This window comes from Glycine max, chromosome 18 (genome assembly GCF_000004515.6).
Source record: "Glycine max cultivar Williams 82 chromosome 18, Glycine_max_v4.0, whole genome shotgun sequence".
Taxonomy (NCBI): Eukaryota; Viridiplantae; Streptophyta; class Magnoliopsida; order Fabales; family Fabaceae; genus Glycine; species Glycine max.
Window position 1 is genome coordinate 7,527,393 of NC_038254.2, and position 21,278 is coordinate 7,548,670.

General features: G+C 32.2%; 1 protein-coding gene across 1 annotated transcript; it reads right to left on the reverse strand.

Moving 5' to 3' along the window:
* Positions 1–320: 320 nt before the first annotated feature.
* On the reverse strand, positions 321–2,373 carry LOC102663081 (uncharacterized). Its single transcript, XM_006603086.1, has 3 exons — positions 1,171–2,373; positions 997–1,032; positions 321–329 (listed from the first exon to the last, which is right to left on the reverse strand). Exons 1-3 carry the CDS (start codon positions 2,371–2,373, stop codon positions 321–323), a joined length of 1,248 nt encoding a protein of 415 aa, XP_006603149.1.
* Positions 2,374–21,278: the final 18,905 nt, after the last annotated feature.

The window sequence follows — 21,278 nt, forward strand, 5'->3', positions numbered from 1 at the left end:
AAAGGAAGTGATGATATAGAAGTATGAAGAATGGGTAGAGATTGGTTATTAGGGAAAATGGTCTTCATAGAAGACAATATTACGGGATGTGGTGATGTTATGGGAATGAAGGTTATAGACGAGATACCCTTTGGTGTGTGGTTTGAAACCAATGAAGATGCATGGGTGGGCACGAGGGTCAAGCTTTTGTCTGTGGGATTTGAGAGTACTCATGTAACACAGGCAACCATAGACTCGAAGGTTCGAGATATCACAAGGACGTGCATATAACTGCTCGTAGGGAGATTTGTTATTCAAGAAGGGAGTAGGAATGCAATTGATCAAATATGCTGCATGAGGTAATGCAAAACACCAAAAATTGAGGGGAAGATTTGCTTGAAATAAGAGAGATCGTGTAACATTCAAGAGGTGTTGGTGCTTACGTTCAACAATTCTGTTTTGCTCAGGCGTCTCCACACAAGTTGTTTGATGTATGATTCCCTTTTGAGCATAAAAATCATTTATAAGAAATTCGGCACCATTATCACTACGTATGGTTTTTATGTTTTTATTAAATTGCGTTTTAACATATGTAACAAAATTAATAATGATCTTTCGAGCCTCAGCTTTTGTTTGCATTAAGTATATCCATGCAAAGCGAGAGTGATCATCCACAATAGTTAAAAAATAGCGATGCCCATGCATAGAAACTTTTGAACATGGTCCCCATATATCTACATGTATGAGATAAAAAAATTTTAATGCACGTGAAGTGCTTGAAGAAAAGGATGATCGTTTATGCTTTGCATAGTGACATGTAGTGCATACAAAATTCTTATTATTATGCAAAGAGGGATAGTAAGAATGCATAACTTGCAGTCTTTCTAAAGAGGGATGACCCATACGAAGATGCCATAAGTCTATAGGAGTGACATTACATTTTGGATGAATAATGATGGAACATATAGTTCGTGACTTGGGTGGTTTTAAAATGAACTGATAAAGGCCATGACTCACTTCAACTGTACCAATCTTCGCTTTGGTGTTGGTATCCTGCAAAACACAAGAATTAGAAGAAAAGATTAGTTCATAACTAGTTGTAGAGACAAGTTTGGATATGGTTATTAGGTTAAAGGTAAAGGAGGGTATGTATAAAACATTATTCAAGATAATAGAAGGGGTAAGGTGCACTGTTCCTGAGTGGGTAGCGTGAACTTGGTGGCCGTTTGGTAGCTTAACCATAATGGGATTGACTTGATGATACGAATGAAAATTGGCCAAGGAAGAGGAGACGTGGTCAGTGGCTCCTGAATCTAATATCCAGGAGATGGAATCTGCTGTTTCGAAAGAGAGAAGTGTACCTGGTGAGGTGTTAGTGGAACATGAAGATATGGATGCAACCTGGGATTGGGTAGGGGCTGAGCTTCCTGAAGATGGTCGTTGTATTAAAGCGAACAAAGCTTGATCCTGCTCTGGTGAAAAGCGAACCAAATCATGAGACTCATGGCGTTGCATTTGGTCACTCGTGGCTTTTCCTTCTACTGCCACAATATTATTTGCTACCACCTTGCTATTGCCAAACTTGTATCCCGGAGGAAATCTGTGCTTCTTAAAACATACATCAATGGTATGTCCTATTTTCCCGCAATGAGTACAGGCTTTTCCGTTTCTTGTGTTGTAGCTTTTGCTTCTTCCTTCATAGCTTGAAGGTACACCATATTTCTTGTAACAAACGCTCTCGGTATGGCCAATTCGTCCACAGAATTCGCAAGTAATCTTGACAACATTGATTGAAGCGTTTTCTTTTGATTCAAGACTGAAGTTTGGGAGAAAATTATTACCTGATAGCTGACGTTCTTGTTGAGCTACATAGGAGAAAATCTTTGGTATTGTGGGCATGGGTTCCATGAGCAACACGTGAGATCGTACATTGTTGTATTGCTCGTTCAATCCTCGTAAAAATTGCATGGCTCGGTCTTCTAACTTTCGTTGGGCAATGATAGTGAGGACTGAACAAGTACATTTGATGGTGCAAGAACATCTGGGATCGGGTCTGAAATTTTCAATTTCATCCCATATGATGCGGAGCTTTGTGAAGTACTCTGTGACAGAGAGGGTACCTTGTTTCATTGATGAAGCTTCTTGTTGAAGATCAGAGATTCTCAAGAGATCTCCTTGCGTGTATCGGGATTTCAGATCATTCCATATTTCCTCAGCTTTGTTCATCCACAAAATGCTCTGCCTAATCGCAACTGATACTGAATGCATTATCCACGATACCACCATGTTGTTGCAGCGGCTCCATACACCATAGGTTCTATCGGTTTTCAGGGGTTCTGGTGCATTTCCATTTATAAACTCCACTTTATTTTTGGCGCTTAATGTTGTTACCATGGACCTGCTCCATGAATGATAGTTGCTTGAATCTAAAACTGGCGAGACAAGGGCTACAACTGGGTTTTCGCTTGGATGAAGGTATAGGTAGCTTTCTGTGTTTGGTGTTAATTCGTTCATGGTGAGTGAAGTGAAGAAAAAGAGAAGCTAAAAACGTGAATACGAGTGCACAGCAGAGCTCTTTATGAAAGAGCTCTGATACCATGTGAAAACATTTAATGGCCATAAAGAAGAGAGACGAAATAACACTGTTTACATACGTAAATATTTATACATTGAACGAAAGAGAAAGCAGTGCAAAACTGGTTGTTATACCAAAAAACGGAAATGCTAACTGTTTGTAACCACTGAGCCTAACTAACTCGAAACACTAACTCACTAACTCATGCTACCCACTCACTTAATATTTGCTAAGATTATGTACTGCTCCACGAGATAATCAAAGGGTGAACATATGTCTATATTTTTGTAAAACATATCAATTTAATTAGTCATTAATTGCTGGTGTGTTTCTATTTATAATGAAAACAAATGAGAGTGAAAGGCAAAATGTATCAAGAGATTGGAGGAACTATGACAAATACTATATATTTGAATTTAGACATTGGTTCATAATTTTATGCAACAATTAAATTTTAATACGTTTCTTTAAAATATTTTTAATTTCATGTAATACTTGATAAACATAGAGAAAGACTCACCACATTTAATAAAGTTTTATTCTCTTCATTCCATCATAATTATTCTGTAAGAAATTTTTTTTATTAAATATTCAAAAAATATAAGTACAATAGATGATATATGATGTGATAGAAAGAAAAAAAATAATTAATAAAAAGTATTGATGAATTGTTCAAGATTATGAGATATCCCAAACTTAACATCATGAAATATATGTTTAATAGTGCATGTGCTTGCATAATGTAAACCCTTATTGCACAAATTATTGAAGTAGAACTTCAATTCTAGCACAAAAACTCAAGGAATTAATTGTATGTATAACATATGTCCATGAAAATTGTGTTGTTAGTCTATATTTACTATTTACATACTATGCTAGGTAGTTAGTTAAGGATGTGTTGGATTACAAGTGTAAGGTAAAGTCTCATATAGTGTAAAAGTAGAAAAGTTGAACATCATATAAGTAAGGAGAAAATTCATAAACCTAAACCTTAAGGTTTTGGATTAAAGTATGATATCAAATTTTCTTATGTAATGGCTCGTGATCTACTGGTGTGGTTCTGGAAAGTGGAAACTCACCAAGGATGGAGCTAGGTGCATAAGGTGAAGTTGGAGATGAACTCATTCTGATATCATAATCGTGTACCTGAAACCATTTGATATGACACATCATTTGCGAGGCAGCTACAGATATCATCCAACCCTTATCACTTAGTGTTGCTGCCATGTGTAACAGAGTGCACTCTTCCTCATCCACACCTAATGTTAGGTTGTCAAACACTAATTTTTTGTTCTTCTGCTCATACCGATTTTTTAATTCCTCAACAACAAAGGGTTGCCTGTTCTCGACTGCTACATGCAACACGTTTTACTTCTGCAAGTTAGTTTCATGTATGGCACTTGGTATTTTAGATATAATCTCATTCACCATTTCAACTATGCCGTTTCTCGCTGCAACCAAAATCCCTGTCTCCTCTCTGTCAATGTTTACTGCAAGTTGCATTTTGATGAGATTTTCCATCAAAGGTCAATTATATGAAGGATGGTATATTACTGGTCCAAGTGAACATTTACTTGATATCCTTAAACAAGATCTCTGATTCAAGTTTTGTTGATAAAAAATATAATTGAAAGAAGAGATACTATTAAAGATTATCGTCAGATCTTTCGACAGAAATCATTCATTAAGAAAAGTAAAACCAATAGATATTACATAATAATATCATGATTTTAAAAAATTTAACAAGCACGTATAAAAGAATTAATAATATTAAAAGAGTCAAGGAGAAAAAAATCAAATGTTTTCAGTTGCACAAAGAAGTTATAAAAAATTAAGTTAATAAATGACATAAGTTAAATTTAAATTACGAGAGAAGATATTGTTTCATTATAGGAAAATTCATTTTGACATTTACGATGGTTGGTCTTAGAATGTTATTGTTTCAAAACCAATTTCTGAGGAATAGAATTTATTAGTGAGTTTGATTAGACAAAAAATATGTAATTTTTATATGAATGATATTTATGTTTTTTTATATCAAAATATGCTTGTTTTTTTTTAATTTGAAAGTATAAAATATTATATTTTTTAAATTATGATATAATCTATTCATGTTATACTAATTCATATCCATCTATATGACATGGGTAATCATATTAAGATAAATTTATAGGGATGATTAAACATTTTTTTTAACAATCATTGATTGTTTGATGTTTAGAGACTCATAAATATTCAAATTTAACTTTAATATATATAACTTTATATGAATGATGTTCCAATTCCTTTTTATATCAAAATATCTTTCATTTTTTTAGTTTGAAAGTATAAAAGTTATATTTTTTACACTATTATATATTTAATATATATTATACTAATTCATATTTATATTCACCTATAACAAGTATTTATAATAAGGCAAATCTATTTGGGTAATTATTTTTAATAATTAATTTTTTATGTAAAATAATCTCAAATATTTATATTTAAATTTATTTTTATATCAAAACAATCTTACTTTTTTAATTTGGTAGTATAAAAAAATTATATTTTTTAAACTAATATATTCTATTTATATCACACAAACATATATTTATATATGTGCGTTGCATGAGTAATCATATTAGGAGTAATCCTTATTTTATATATTATATTAATTGATGAAAAAAGTATCTAAGAATAACTATAAGATAAGTATATTAATACATTATTTTTAATGATTTAAAATTTTATATGTACTCATAAAAAATGTAGCAACTTTAAATACATATCAGATTTATTTAATATGATTTTGCTTTTAGACATAAATTTGAAATTTAATTATGGCTAAAAAAGTAAAAATTATATATTCTTTAGCATAAATTTATGTTAATAAAAATAAATTAAATCTAAATAAAGCACTCAAATATTTTATTTATCAGGTGTATAGTTAAAAAAATTAGTTTCAATTACGGGAGAAGTTATATATATACATTTTGTCTCTTTAATTTTTTTTTATATAAATACTTGTTAAGAATATATACAATCATATACTGAAATTGTTTACGTAAGTACCTTTCTTGTAAGCAGAAATGAAATCTGGTTGAACACTTCCATATAATTGTGGTGGATCTCCACCTTCTGTATATGATTCATAAGGGTTTTTCCATAAATTTACTCAAGAGTTGACCACTCCATTTGTGTTTTTGCTTCATCTTTGTAATGTTTTCAACCCCTTAACAATTAAATGAACAACACATAAGAAAAATGAAGAACACGTGCATGGAACAATAATCGTGGTTGCCAAACCATAGTTTTGTGAAAAAATAGAAATCAAAGATAGTATCAAAAAATTTATAATAATTCATGTTCAATCAATTAAATTACATCTTCTTAACAAAACATATTTTGAATCATATAACAAAGGGAAGCAAACATTGAAAAAAAAAAAACTACAGTCACATGGGTATAAATTTTGTTTAACAAAATTTAATTAAACTATTATACAATTAGACATATACTGTTAAATAAAAAAATCTACATTGATGTATATATATATATGTAATTGGAATTCATCTTACCGTCACTTCATTCTATTGATTAATATGATGCAATAAGATAAATATGATGCAATAATATAGTGAATTTTTATTTTTGATAAATTGTAAAAAAAATTAACAATACATATAAATTAAATACTTAAAATACATACACCCCATAAGAAGAATCCATCGACATCACATCATTCTATTTACTAATATCATTTAGCAGTAGGATAAACTCCTATTTGATTACTAAGTAAATTTTCTTGGTAGTGCATATATATAAGAATTAAGCCTTTAAAACTACTATTATGGTACATCATATTTAACAATTAATGTGATATACGAATATTTATATCAATTTTTTATGTAGACAGAATTATTTAATAGTATGATACATTAATATACTCAGTGTAGATATAAATTTTAACCATTAATTTATTTTGTCAAATGAAATTTATTCCAATTGGAACAAATTAACCATAACGACCAACATATAACATTCTTTTTTCACCGTATAATAAATCAAGTAATCGACGTAGAGGAGAGACATAGTCACATACGTACATACATGCTCCCGAAAGGTCAAGACTCAAGAGTATATATGTATGCAATCTTCATAAACTGATGGCATGTGGCATAATTTTCTGGAACCTTACTACTAGAATCTTCATGGCATTTTCTCTGGATCTTTTTCTTCCATTCTATTTCCTGATTCAGTAAATATTGGGCCCAAAGGCAGTTTGTTTTCATCCCATAAACAAATAACAATATTTCAAATAGGTTTCTTATATAGACTTAACCATCAAAATTATATCTATGGTGAATATCAAATACTATATAAAAAACATGAAGTTAGTTAATGCCTATGAATATGGAATGAGAATGTATATCCTAGAACGTTAAAATCCTTACAAAATTATAAAGTTGGATTATGAGGTTTTCACTTTCAAAATGAAATTTATATAGTTTTTTTTAGGTTTAATATGATTTTGGCTTGAAAATATAATTGTATCTTACTTTTGATCCCAAAATTTTTAGCTTGAATTTTATCATTGTAATTTTTTTTAATTTGGTCCTTGTTATTGTAATATATTCAATGTTTTTTATTATTGTCCTTATAATATTATTTTTATCCTTATCAAATATTTTTTAAAGAAATTAATTCAAAATAAATAAAATTTTATAGGACTAAAAAAAAATAGAAATATTAAAAAGACATAGTAGTTACTAAAATAAATAAGTAATGCACATCCCCATTTATACGTGTATTTCATAGGCTCACTTTAAAGAATTTGCGTCCTGAAATTAAAGTGCTAAAATTGAAAAATAATTGGATCTATTATATCAAGACTTTTCATAACAATTTTTATTAGAAATAAATTTTGCAATATTTGACTTAGTAACACGGAAAGATTGAACCGGATACTTAAAAAATAGTTCAAAAAATGAAATAAATATTATTGGGATAATTGATTTCTATGATTTTCATAAATAGATAAAATAATATTTCCATTTATTTATCAAAAATAGAGTATTCTTTAAAATTAAAATGAATTTTCCTTGATATCAATATTGGATTATTTACACATAGGAATGAAAAAAATAATACAAAACCAACAATTATGCAATATTTATTTCATGTAACACATTGGACTATTTAGCTATTATGTTCACAGAAGCATAACTGTAAATGGACCACAACAGTTGGGTCTTTCTTTTTTTTCACGCCAATTTCTATATATACTTATTTTTTCCAATTTTTTTTTCATTTCTTTCTTTTTTATCATCACATTTCCTATCATATTTTTCACTATACATTTTTGTTTTGTTTTTTAATACCATTTTCCTTTATGTTGTCATTCACTCGAAAATGGAATATACATTTAATATATGTTTGACAAGTATTTTTAGCTAACATATTAACTATAAGTACAATAAAAATAATTTAATTAATTAAATATAAAAATAAAAGAAATAAACATATGCAAATTGAGTATTAGTCTATTAGATTAAAATTGTAAATTTTTTAAGATAAAAATACTAAAGTCACAAAAAAAAACAATTATCAATCAATTATTAAAGAAAAAATAAAATAAAAATTTAGCCTAATCATTTTAAACTTCATTCTTTTTGTATGTTTATGAGTATAGTATTGAATTTTTCTATTCCAATAATTAATAATGTGAGTTAATATTACAAGTATATTAATTATTTATGATTAGTGAGAGTTTTATTTCATGTGATCAAATTACGTGAGTCAACTACATAACTAAATTAGATGATATGAACTTAAATGAAGATGTGTCAGTGTTAACTCCTTACGGGATAATGAGAACCCTATTAGGTTAGCACGCTATAAGGCTATGATCCTCAATATATCCATTAGTTAAGGCTTTTTAATTTTTTTTATCTCTATAATTTTATTTTTCTATTATAATCATTCTTTTTAAGTTTTAAACTTTTCTTGTTTAATCTTTATCGTTAAAATTTGTTGCAAAATTATTAACATTGTTAACATATGATGAAATTATTATGTATTATGTAAGTAAAAGATAATATCTTGATAACATCATAATGTATCACGCCAATAAAAAAGGGTCACATTATTAATGTTACGTTTACAATAATACCACATCATTGGTTCAGCATCATCTTTATAATAGAAAGGCTAAAATAAATAAAAAATGCTTGACTACAAAAATACATAAATAAAAAATGTAAAAGAAAAATACACAAAATAAAATAGAAAGTGACATATTTACCCAAACAAAAAAAGTGTTAAATATAATGTATAATTTTTATTTAAAATTGATATAAAATAAAAAATTTCAATAACAAGAAAAAATCATTATTTTAAAGTCACACATTTTGATGAAAATCCCTTTATATGGATCACAAATTCAATATCTCTTTTCGAAATTAAAAAATTGAGAACACAAAAGGTGAAGAAAATAAAAAGCGAAAAAACAAGAAATGCAATGCAACGCTACAACCATAGCGAGGTTAATAAGTTAAGGAAAATTTGTCATAAAAAAATGTTTGTTTATATATAAAAATCTAAAGATTTGACAAAAGAACAAGGAAGAGCAATGCTCACTCATTTGGCACAAAGGTAATTCAAATTCATCCAAAGCTCCCTACAATGAGTTTTTGAGTCTTAATTTACGAAAAAAAAAAAACCCTCTCCAATAACCGGAGATTTCCAATTAATGGAACTAACTAGGCACCTGGCCCAATAGCTACCGACATGCTAACTAACAAGATAATCAGAAGGCCTAATGAAGAAACAATTAAACCAACACAATTACACAAACAAAAATGAAAGCATTAAAGGCACCCCACATTTAGTATTCCAAAATTATACTAAAAATACACATGTTCCTATATAATCTACTTTTGACTCCAACATAGATGGCCCCAAACCTCAACCTCACTGCTACAAGAGACACAATTCACATCGGTTAAAAATGATGTTTTACATGGACTGCTTAACCAATATGTAGATGCAAGCGATGTAAAAAGTTTTATTTTCTCCATTGATGGTTCTCTTTGGAACCCGTGTAGTTTCTTGAATTTAAATCAACATATCCACTACAATTAAACAATAAATTCAAATTCCAAGAAGAAAAAGAAGAGAAGAAAAAGTGATAGATGGAATCTTCGATGAGGGAAAATTGCCATGGTGGAGTTTTTGACGTTGTGGGTTTGGTTGCACGCGGGCTAGTGTATCTACGGCTACATTTGCATATTTGAGGCACAATGGTGGTGGCCAATTTAAGGTGATCTGGTGGCGAAAGATATGAGGTGTGGTGGCGGCAGAGGATCTGAAGCACGTCAAATCCTTGGTGTTGGTGATGAACTTACATGATTTAAAATTTAAGGTGTATAAATAAGGAAGAGGGAAAAAGAGGGGGCAAAAGAATATATGTAATATAGGACATTTCTTACCATTAATATTTTACGTCATCTTTTAATATCACGTAATCACTTGAAATAGTTATATGATTTATAAAAAAAAAACTCACATTACTAGTGTATTTTAATTTCGATGATAACTATTTATTCTTCTCACTCCAAAACTAAAAACATTATCACCAAATAGGCTTCCTACATACGAGGTGGAAGGAACAAATCTTAACCGTATAGCTTAAATGGGTGGTTCAGTCCTTTATATGTTGTTGTATAACTATGATTAATTCCTTCCACCTTACTTCTCATTAGAAATAGACTCCTACCAATCCACTACATGATAGAAACATATATCTTTTTATTGGTAAATGTTGTTAACATTGCTAGTTTTTTGTTAGCATGAAGATTCGAACCCGTGACATCTCTCACAAATTCGAACCCGTGACATCCCAAAAAGTAGTCAAGTTCACGAAGTTGTTTAATAGAAAATTTAGAATTAAGCTAAGATGTCAAGTGTTGAATCATCTAAGTGAAACTTCCAATAAGGATGATATCATCCACATAAACTAAAAGATACACAATGTGAGATGCAGTCTTGTAAACAAAAAGAAAGGGATCACACATACTAGTCATAAAACCAAACTGAATTATAATATATTGTAGCATTTTAAACCATTGTCTTGGTGCTTTGTTCGAGCCCATACAAAGTTTTATTCAGTTTACAAACCAGAGATGGATTTGATTGCTAAAAACTAGAAGGTTGAGATAAGTAGACAGTCTTAGAAAACAAACCATTATGAAAGGCATTATTTACATCTAGCTAAGCAACAATCCGCTGATTTATGACTGCTAGAGTTAAAATAAGCCTAATAGTAATAGGCTTCACAAATAGAGAAAATGTTTCTGAAAAATTAAAGCCTTGAACTTGATTAAAACCTTCGGCAATTAGTCATACCTTAAGCTTATTGATAGAGCCATCTGTATTTTCCCATGACCCTAAAAATCCATTTACAACCAATAGCTTTTTGGTTTGATGGAAGAGGAACTAAATCCTAAGTGTGATTTTTCATCAAAGCCTCATATTCTAATTGCATGGCCAAAAACCAATTTGGATCAGTCAAGGCCTATTTCACACTCTTTTCTTCACAATGAGTTAAAAGAAGTGAAGGATTTATTTTTTGTATGTGAATACCAGATTTAGATCTAGTTTGAATAGGGTGAGTATTGGTTTATCTAGGTGGATGTTAGAAAATTGGCAAGTGCACTAATTCATTCAAGTAGTAATTAAAATGGTAAGATCGAGTATCGTATCCACAGGGAATGTCTTATACTTCAATGATGCATATTCAGTTTGTAAACAATTTTTAGTTGAAGTAAAGTGAAATGAAACAACTCATTCATGTCATCAAGTAAATTGTAACAATTTTTCTCAGCTTAAGAACAAATGCTAGAAATAAACACTGAGTTGTGAGATGAAACAAATACCGAGGTGAGTATGTCTGAGAGTTTTCTACTGAACTTTCTCTTGATGTAATTAATAAAGTTTTTCTCTATTTAACATTATCCTAATGTTCTTTGCACTGTCAAATTTACTCTAACTGCAATCCCTCACTTGAAAGAGCCTATCCTCTTGGTTTCATTCTTGATTCCTCATCAAATTTAGTCTAAGTGAGGCGCATAACGCATGAGATGCAAATTCTACTAGATTACTTCACACTATTCCTAGAAATGAAGGCTTCTAGCTATTCTACCAAGTTCTAAGGACTAAAAGCATTTCCCAATACTTAAATCCTAACAAAGCATATGAATGGATGATCAAACCACAAATATGAAAAATAACCACAGATAGAAGCAGAGAACACTAGCAAATAATATTAAATAGATAGTTAGAGTTTTTACATCAAGATTGCTCAATGGAAAAACTCCGCAACAATGAAGTATTTAGCCCTCAATTAGCATGGAGAGCTCATTACAAGGCTAAAAACAATATAGAAATGGAATGGTGAAGTGAAGATATAAAGAAAGCAACTTCATTTTCTTCCCTCAGCCTTGATGCTCTATTTTCTTCTCACCCACATTGCATGTGTCGTTTGGCTTTCCCCTCTCTTCCAGCTTTAAAGACTTTTAGGCTTCTCAGATTACAAATATGCGCTCAGCAAGCATGTCTTGCTGAGCAAGAGTTAGTGACTAGGCGCTTAGTGGATGTGGATGCGCTAAGCGCGAGAAGCGACAAAGGCTTCATTGGGCGGGCTGGCTACGTGCTTAGCGCGCTACTATCTAACTTTATATTCTCTAGGGTTCTTCTCTTGCTGGGCGAGCTGGCTTCCTCGCTAAGCGGGTTAGCCTTGCTTAGCTAATCTGGCTTGCTAAGCGAACTCTTCAGCAACACTTCCAAATCTTTCTTTCTTAAACCTGAAAATCCAAGTAATAACAATATCAATCATCAAAATGAAGCCTCCACTGTGTAAAACTCACACAAAATCAATTATTTACAAATCTCATGTAAAAAAAACATAAAATTAGAGGCACATTGCTACTTTTCATCTATTTTTTGATGCATTTTGTACTTCTTGAATAACAATTATCAGTGGAGGAGAAGAAGTGTTTGGAGATGAGGACTTTGTTGTGTTAGTGTTTGATGATAAAGTAACAGAAAGAGAGGATATGACCAAATTATTAGCCACTAATGAAGTTGTATGCTCAGTATTAGAAGATTGGATAGAAACAATAACAGTCTCTGAGTGATCAAGTATACCATTAGTTACTGTCTAAACATGAACAATATCGGTGTCTAACTGAAGAGAAACAATAGCAGATTCTGATTGATTAGACTGAGTAATAGTGGCTATGATTAGGATGGATGGAAATTGAAAAGTGGCGAAGGATGAAGATGGTTTACTAAGAGAATAAGAAGACTCAAATAAAATATCATAGAAAAAAGTAGATTCATTAAACAAAACATCTTTAGAGGAAAAAATCCTACTAGAAGGGGAAATACATTTGTATCCCTTATGAGAAGTAGAATAACCCAAGAAAAGACACTCACAAGACCTAAAGTCCAATTTGTGATTATTATAGGGTTTGAGTAAGGGAAAACAAGAACAACAAATGTTTTTAGAAAATTGTAATAAGGGAATTGTTTGAAAAAAATATGGAAAGGTATTGAAAAATTCAAAGAAATTGTGGGAAGTTTGTTTATAAGGTAAACAACATGATAAATGTTGAACTATTGGCAAATGCACTAATTTGTCCCAAGTAGTAAAGTTAAAACGGAAGTCCGAGTGTTGAATCCACATGGACTTTGTTGGTACTTAAGTAGATGAATATATAATTTTCAAGTAATAAATAAATTAGTTTAAAAGGTTTTGAAAAGAATAGTAAAATAAATTAGCATAAAATTAATTTAAATTAAACAAGAAAAAAAACAAACATAAAGGTAATTTAATTAATTGAAACAGAAAAGATGAGAGATTGCAATATTATTACAGAAGTTAATTTGGAAAATGAGAATGTTGGGGGTTTAGCCTACCAAAGCTACTCTTGATGTAATGTTAATAATTTTTTTCTATTTATGTTTATTCCAATTTTCACCTGCATCTACTCATATACTCTAACCATAATCCCTCAAGTGAAAGAGTCTAATTTATCTATTTTTTCTCTCAAATCTCTTTAAGACGTAAAACACTTAAATTACATTAAGAATAGAGATGTATAACAAGTTAAATAAAATCAACCTATCCCTAGTGATGAATTATTTAGATACCGTTTCTTAGTTCTATTAGAGAATAACCCTTCTCAATGCTACCCCTAAAAATTACCATGTAAATGGGTGATCAAACCATAAACAATGAAATTAATCACATAAAAGGATAATGAAAAAGTAATATTCATAAGTAGATAGGAAGAGTAATTACATCAAGAGCAGTTGGCTGCTACGCTCCCAACAAAAATGGTTTAACCTTTCATTGTCATAAGAGACTTTACAATTTCAAGAGGATAATGTTTAGTAAAGAGGGTAATTGAGAAAAGGAATGAAGGAAAGGAATAACTCATGATGATTACTTCTTCTGCTTCTGGCCTTTGCCTTTTGTAAGGAATTGTATTCTCTTAAAATTTATGTGTTTTTTTTCTTTCTTTTCTCTCCTTCTTTTATAGGTTCAATTAAGCTTGATTTTCACACAACCTTCGCGCTAAGTGCGATTGTTGCACTTAGCGAGTATGGCGGTATTCTCGTGCTTAGCATGTAACTTGCGCTAAGCATGCCTTCACGTTCCAGACTTCTTCATACTTTTTGGCGCTAAGTGTGCTTTGCCTACTAAGCGACTTCGTCGCACTGAGCGAGCAACTTTAAATCTTCATTTTTGCTTCTTTGGGCTTTACTTTGTTTTTCTGTGCCAATTACTCACCAAGCACTATGAATTCACAAGCTTTTAACATTTTTTGCCCAAAAACTTACATGATATTAAAATTCCAATTGTTCATACAAAAAGAAAGAAATAAGAGAAAAATTAACAATTCCTACATAATTTAATCCCAAAATATGCTCATACATAACAGTTATCAATAAAAGCAAAATCCCAAAATTTTAGAGGCAAAGAAGCATGATGTAATAAGGTGAGACCAAGTTCTACAACATGTCGATGTTTTCTTTCAACAAAGCCATTTTGATGATGGGTATGAGGACAAATGAGTCTATGATTAAAACTATGCACTCTCAGCTAAAAATGGTGCCAATGGACGAAATTCCCATCCCCAATCAGTTTGAAGATTTTTAATTTTGGTGTTGAACTGCAATTCTTCCATGGCTTTAAATTTCTTAAACATAGTGAAAGTTTCAACTTTTCTTTTAAGTAGATAAATCCAAGTAAATCTAGAGAAAAAACATCAACAAAAGTAATATAGTATAGAAAGCCATTAGTAGAAGTGGCATGGGATGGTCCCTAAAGATCACTGTAGACCAATTACAAAGGAAAAAAGTAAACAGAAGCGGAGGAAGAAGAAGGAAGTCTGTGGGATTTTCCAGTAGCACAAGCACAACAAAAGCTAATCGAATTTTTATTAATAATGGGTATTATTACAGTGTTGTCACACAAGTTGTAAAACATGATGATTTGGATGACCAAGTTTGTCATGCCAAAGACTACTGGACATATTACATGGATCTAAAGTGAAATCTGCATTCTTATTACATGAATTTACAAAGGAATTGACAATTGGACAAACAATAGAAAGCAACACCAGTTGAAGGGTTGAAACTAAATGTGAGGAAAATTGTAAAGGCCATCAAAACCAGCATTGCCTTGAAGTAAGACTTCATTGGTAACCTGAGATTTCACAATACAATAATTAGAATGAAATTCAAGGTAACAACATTGTCTGTGGTAAATTTGTTTACTGAAATAAGATTTTTAGTATTTTAGGCACATGCTATAGATGATTAATAGATAAAGAGACAGAGGAATTATACGAGAAGTAAAATAGGAAGAACCTGAGGAGTGAATTTGTAGACCTTGACCATTGCCTGTGAAGATCTGATTAGGACCTTCAAAATGATGGAGTTGCAGGATGTTTTGTAATACTCTAGTAACAAGAAATGAAGCACCAGAATCTAGAATCCAATTAGTTGAATTGGGTTGAGGTGGAGCATTTTCCAACATATCACTAGGATTGGACTGATGATTGTTACTGACAAACTTGTAACTTTTGTTAGTCCAAACATTAACAAGTCTAGAATCACCCAAAGTTTGACCAGAATTGTTACTATTCTATGAATAATTGTTGTTGTAATTATTATGAGATTGAGTGGAGGTAGCCTAAGAGTAATTTGGACTTAGAGGATCATGAAGTACCAAAGTCAAGTTTGGTTGATAGTACTGATCAAAGCGATAGTGACAAACAGAAGTAGTGTGACAAAACTTTAGACACACCTGACACTGGAAGTTAGCGAAACGACCACCACCACCGCCGCCACCGCCACCTCCACGGTGGCTAGCACCACCATCACCATGGCTAGATCCACCATAGAAAGCAGAGAAAATTTTTGATTTGGTTTGTTTGGGATGGTATAGCCATCAGAGCTAATCACTAATGATTTGTGGTGTGCTTGCAAATAGTTAATGGAAGGCGAATTAGATAGTGTCTGTTTGGTCAATTTATTCATACGCGCTTCATGGGCAAGAACAAGAGCTTCAACTTGCTCAATCAGGAAAGGTTTAAACTTACTCTTAATAATCGCAATGATGGAATGATAATCCAATGAAAGGCCTTCAAGAATGGAGTCAATGTGTTCCTAAAGCATAATCGGACTTCCGACAGAGGTAAGAACATATAAAATGCTTTAATTTGCGGCAAGAACTCGTGCATTGATTTTTCGCCAAGATTCATAGCTTGTAATAGAGTTTACAGTTGGCATGTTGTAGCGCGTGTTTGTTTGTGGAAATAGTCATGAATACGCTCCCAAACCTCATAGGAGTGGGCGCATCCTAACACACGTGATAGGATCAATGCTGAAAGTGTCAATTGGAGCCATGTAAGCAACACCTGATCCTGTTGTTCCCATGCTTCATACGCAGGGTTCTCTATTCTAGCTGTAGAAAAAATAAAACTAGAAGAAAGAAACAGATTTGGAAGAGAAAGAGCATTGTGCTCAGCATTTCTCACTATTCAATTATATCAAATACAAAAGGAAAACCATCTTATATAAAGCTTGATGAGTTTATAACAGAAACCTAACTATAACAGAAAAACACTAACCAACTAACTATAACAGAAAAACCAACTAACTAACAGAAAACAGAAAATACAAAGTTCAACATCCCCCCTCAAGCTGGAATGTGAATGTCAAGCATTCCTAGCTTGGAATGATTATGATTGAATGGACCAGCATGTAATGGCTTAGTGAGAATGTCTGCCGATTGCTCATGAGAGGAAATGAGAAGAAGGTGAATCAAACCTGATTGAAACAAGTCTCGAACCACATGAAAATCGATTTCAATATGTTTGGTTCGTTCTAGAAAATAGGATTTGCAACTATGTGCAAGGCAGCTTGATTGCCACAATATAGAACAACTGGTTTGGGATGGTCAATATGAAGATCCTTTAGCAGGATCAATCATTGTGCTTCACAAGATGCTTGGGCAAGGGCTCGACATTCAACTTCTGAAGAAGATCTGGACACAACTGATTGCTTCTTACTCTTCTAAGAAATTAGGGAGGTTCCTAAGAAGAAACATATACCTGAGATAGACCTTCGAGTGTCAAGACAAGCTCCCCAATCTGAGTCACTGAATCCTCTTAAAGAAGTGGAAGCTGAAGAAGAAAAAAACAAGCCTCTGCCAGCAGTGCCTTTGAGATATCTTATAACATGGTGGGAAGCTTGCATGTGAATGTTTGTGGGAGATTGCAAATACTGGCTCAATTTGCCAACAACATAGCAGATATCGGGCCTTGTGTGAGTAAGATACAAGAGGCACCCTATAAGCCTCCTGTAAACAGTGGAAATAGAAAGAGGAACACCAGAAGCTTTGTGTAATTTAGGGTAGGATCCATAGGTAAGGAGCAAGGTTTGGCAGTAAGCAAACTAGTGTCTTAAAGAAGATCAAGACAATATTTTCTTTGATGCAAGACAATACCTGAGGTGGATCGAGCTACTTCAAAACCAAGGAAGTACTTGAGTATTCCAAGATCCTTAATACTAAATTTGGCATCTAGGGACTGATTGAGTTACTGGATTTCAGCAAGATCAGTGCCAATAAGCACCAAATCATCAACATAAACAAGCACAATAGTGAGGCTAGTAGGACACCTTTTAGTGAAAAGAGAATAATCTGCCTTGGATTGTTGGAAACCTGAATCAAGTAAGGTGGTAATAAGTCGCCTGCTGGCCTGTTTTAAACCATACAGAGATCTTTACAGCTTGCAAACTAGAGTTGGATTAGCAACTATCAAGCCTGGCGGTACCTTTATATAGACCTCCTCATGTAAATCACCATGTAAAAAGGCAGTGTTAACATCAAGTTGATGAAGATGCCAACCCTGAGAAGTAGCTAGGGATAATACAAGTCTAACTATGGTCATTTTTACAATTGGACTAAAGGTTTCAATGTAGTCCAAACCAGCAGTTTGGGTAAATCCCTTGGCTACTAATATAGCCTTGTGCTTGTCAATGGATCCGTCAACTTTGAACTTGGTTTTGAAAACCCACTTACAACCAATTAGCTTTTTATCAGGAGGTAAATGAGTAAGCTGCCAAGTGTTAGTCTTAATAAGAGATGATAACTCAGATTGAGTAGCCTGTTTCCAACTTTCATGACATATAGCTTCCTCAAAACTAGTAGGTTCAGATTGTGAAGATACATTAAGTGTGAAATGCGTGTGATTGTGTGAAAGTCTATGGTAAGAGATATAGTTGGAAATGGGATACCTGATGTTGGAAGAGATTGGAGGAGCTGAAGGTAAGATGGAGGGTGTTTCTATCTTTGGGATCTACGGGGAAAAGGTGGATTTTGTGTATCAATTGGAAGGCTAGCTGGTTACTAGTGTGACTCAGTAGGTGAACTTGATAGTTGGGATGGGGGAGGTTGTAAGAGAACAGGCTGATCAAACAAGAAATTATATGAAGAGGAAAGAGAAATAGGTGTAGTATGTTGTGGTGAATTAGTAGATGGAGAATTATGCAAGTAAGGAAAAGTATTTTCATAGAAAATAACATCTCTAGAAACAATAAGCTCTCTTGTTGTAAGATCAAAGAGTAAATGACCTTTGACACCTGTTCGAATACCTAAATATACACATTTTCTTGCTCTGGCATCAAACTTTTTTCTGTAAGCCTTGAGTGTTGAGGCATAGCATAAAACCAAAAACTTTGAAAGTAGAAACAGATGGAACGCATTTGAACAAAATTTCATGTAGGGATTTTTGATGTAGAAATTTAGTTGGCAATTTGTTTATTATATGAACAGCCTGTGAAATAGCTTGTGTCCAAAAGAAAATAGGTAAATGAGCATGGAAAAGTAAAGCTCTAGCCACAACAAGAAGATGTTGATGTTTTCTTTCCACAATCCCATTTTGTTGGGGTGTCTCCACACAAGAGGTCTGATGGAGAATACCTTTGGAAGCATAGAAATTTATCAGTGAAAATTTAGGACCATTGTCTGATCTAATGCTTTTAATTTTGACAGAAAACTGAGTTTCAATCATAGATATAAATTGTTTGATATGATTTGCAACTTCTGATTTGAGTTTTAGAAAAATGATCCATGTATATCTACTTTTATCATCAACAATAGTAAGAAAATATTTATGCCCAAGTAATGAAGGATGAGCATAATGACCCCAGATATCCATGTGCAGCAAATCAAAACATTGAGAAGAAACAATAATGCTAACTTCTGATTTAAGTTTTAGAAAAATGATCCATGTATATCTACTTTTATCATCAACAATAATAAGAAAATATTTGTGCCCAAGTAATGAAGGATGAGCATAAGGACCCCAGATATCCATGTGCAACAAATCAAAACATTGAGATGAAACAATAATGCTATCAGGAAAAGGTAGCCTCCTTTGTTTGGCAAAATGACAAGTTTCACAAGGTTTATTGGAGTTTGGACAGTCAATGGAGGAATACAATTTGGTCATTTTGACAAGTTTAATAATAGGAATAAGATCACAAGCACAAACAACAGCACATGTGTAGGAAGGAATAGGGCGAAAATTATCTAATTTGTGGATTAAACCTTTCAATTTTGTAAAGTAAGAAGTGATAGTAGCATCACCTTGTTTAAGCAAATACAACTCTTCTTGTAAGTCACTAATGTGAAACACATCACCTTGATAATAACGTTTCTTGAGAGTATTCCAAATATTCGAAGCATTCTCCATCCACGTAATGGTTTGCAGGATTTCTGGATCAAGCGAATGATGAAGCCATGAAACCACCAAGGTATTACAATGATCCCAAATAGTGAAATTATGATCATTAAGGGCAGGACGAGACAAAGAATCATCAACAAACTGGACCTTCTTCTTGGTTTTCAGAGCAAGGAGCATAGCACGCAATCATGAGTGATAATTGGAACCATTGAGAACCTGAGCAACAATAGCAACACCAGGATTCTCATTGGGATGAGTATAATAGGGATTCCAACAGGTTGACAAAGGCTACGTTATTGATAACAACATTATCAGCCATGAATAAATGAGGAGGATGCTGGAAGAATTTGATTCAAAAGGAAGGAATTGCAACGACAACAATGGTTGCAAGGAGGAACCAAGAGCACAGTGAAAGAAATATCAACTGATACCATGTACAAAAAATAAAACTAGAAGAAAGAAACAGATTTGGAAGAGAAAGAGCATTATACTCAACATTTTTCATTATTCCATTATATCAAATACAGAAGGAAAACCAGCTTATATAGAACTTGATGAATTTATAACAGAAAACTGACTATAACAAAAAAACACTAACCAACTAACTATAACAGAAAAACCAACTAACTAATAGAAACCAACAAAAAATAGAAAATACAGAGTTCAACACTAGCTTCACGATCTTCTTCGGAGAGAAAGCATAGAGGAATCTTTGGTTTGACAACGAAATGTTGAAGATGATGTGATTTAATGACTAGCTCAACTTGTTGACTTCCTAACAAAAAAGTCAAATCATCAAGCTAATGTGTAATCAAATGAGGAAAGGAAGGAGTAAGAAACCTGTTGCTTTGTGTTGCCATTGACGACCTTTCCAAGCTCTGAATATCATAAAAGAGTTCTAACATAACATAATAGAAGATATTTTAAGAGAGAAAATCTTTAGAAAGAAGTAAAAATTATCATTGGCCACCAGACTTTGTATTATAATCAGGTATATATAGACTTAGATAGTTAGTTATGATAGTTGTAAATAGCTGTCAATAACTAACTTATCGACTCTAACTTATTGACTACCTCCTAACTAACACACTTAGCTGAGATGCAGTTCAATACTGCAGCTCTCTGTACAATATACTAATAATGAGAAACTTGATAAAGGATATGACATATGCACATTGAAGTCCGGAGAGATAGTTACTTTTTTTCTCTTAACCTACAATACATGTTCTACTCTTCAAATATTGTGATTCGTGTTGTGTTTATCTATGCTATTACTTTCCACAAAAACCCTTCATTTACAATTTTTATGGTGGCTAAGTGTAAATTAATGATGAAGAACCGAAGAAAATAAACAATGAAACATGAACATGCATAAATAGTCTACGAATTTAACAGTTGACATAAGTCATCATGATCAT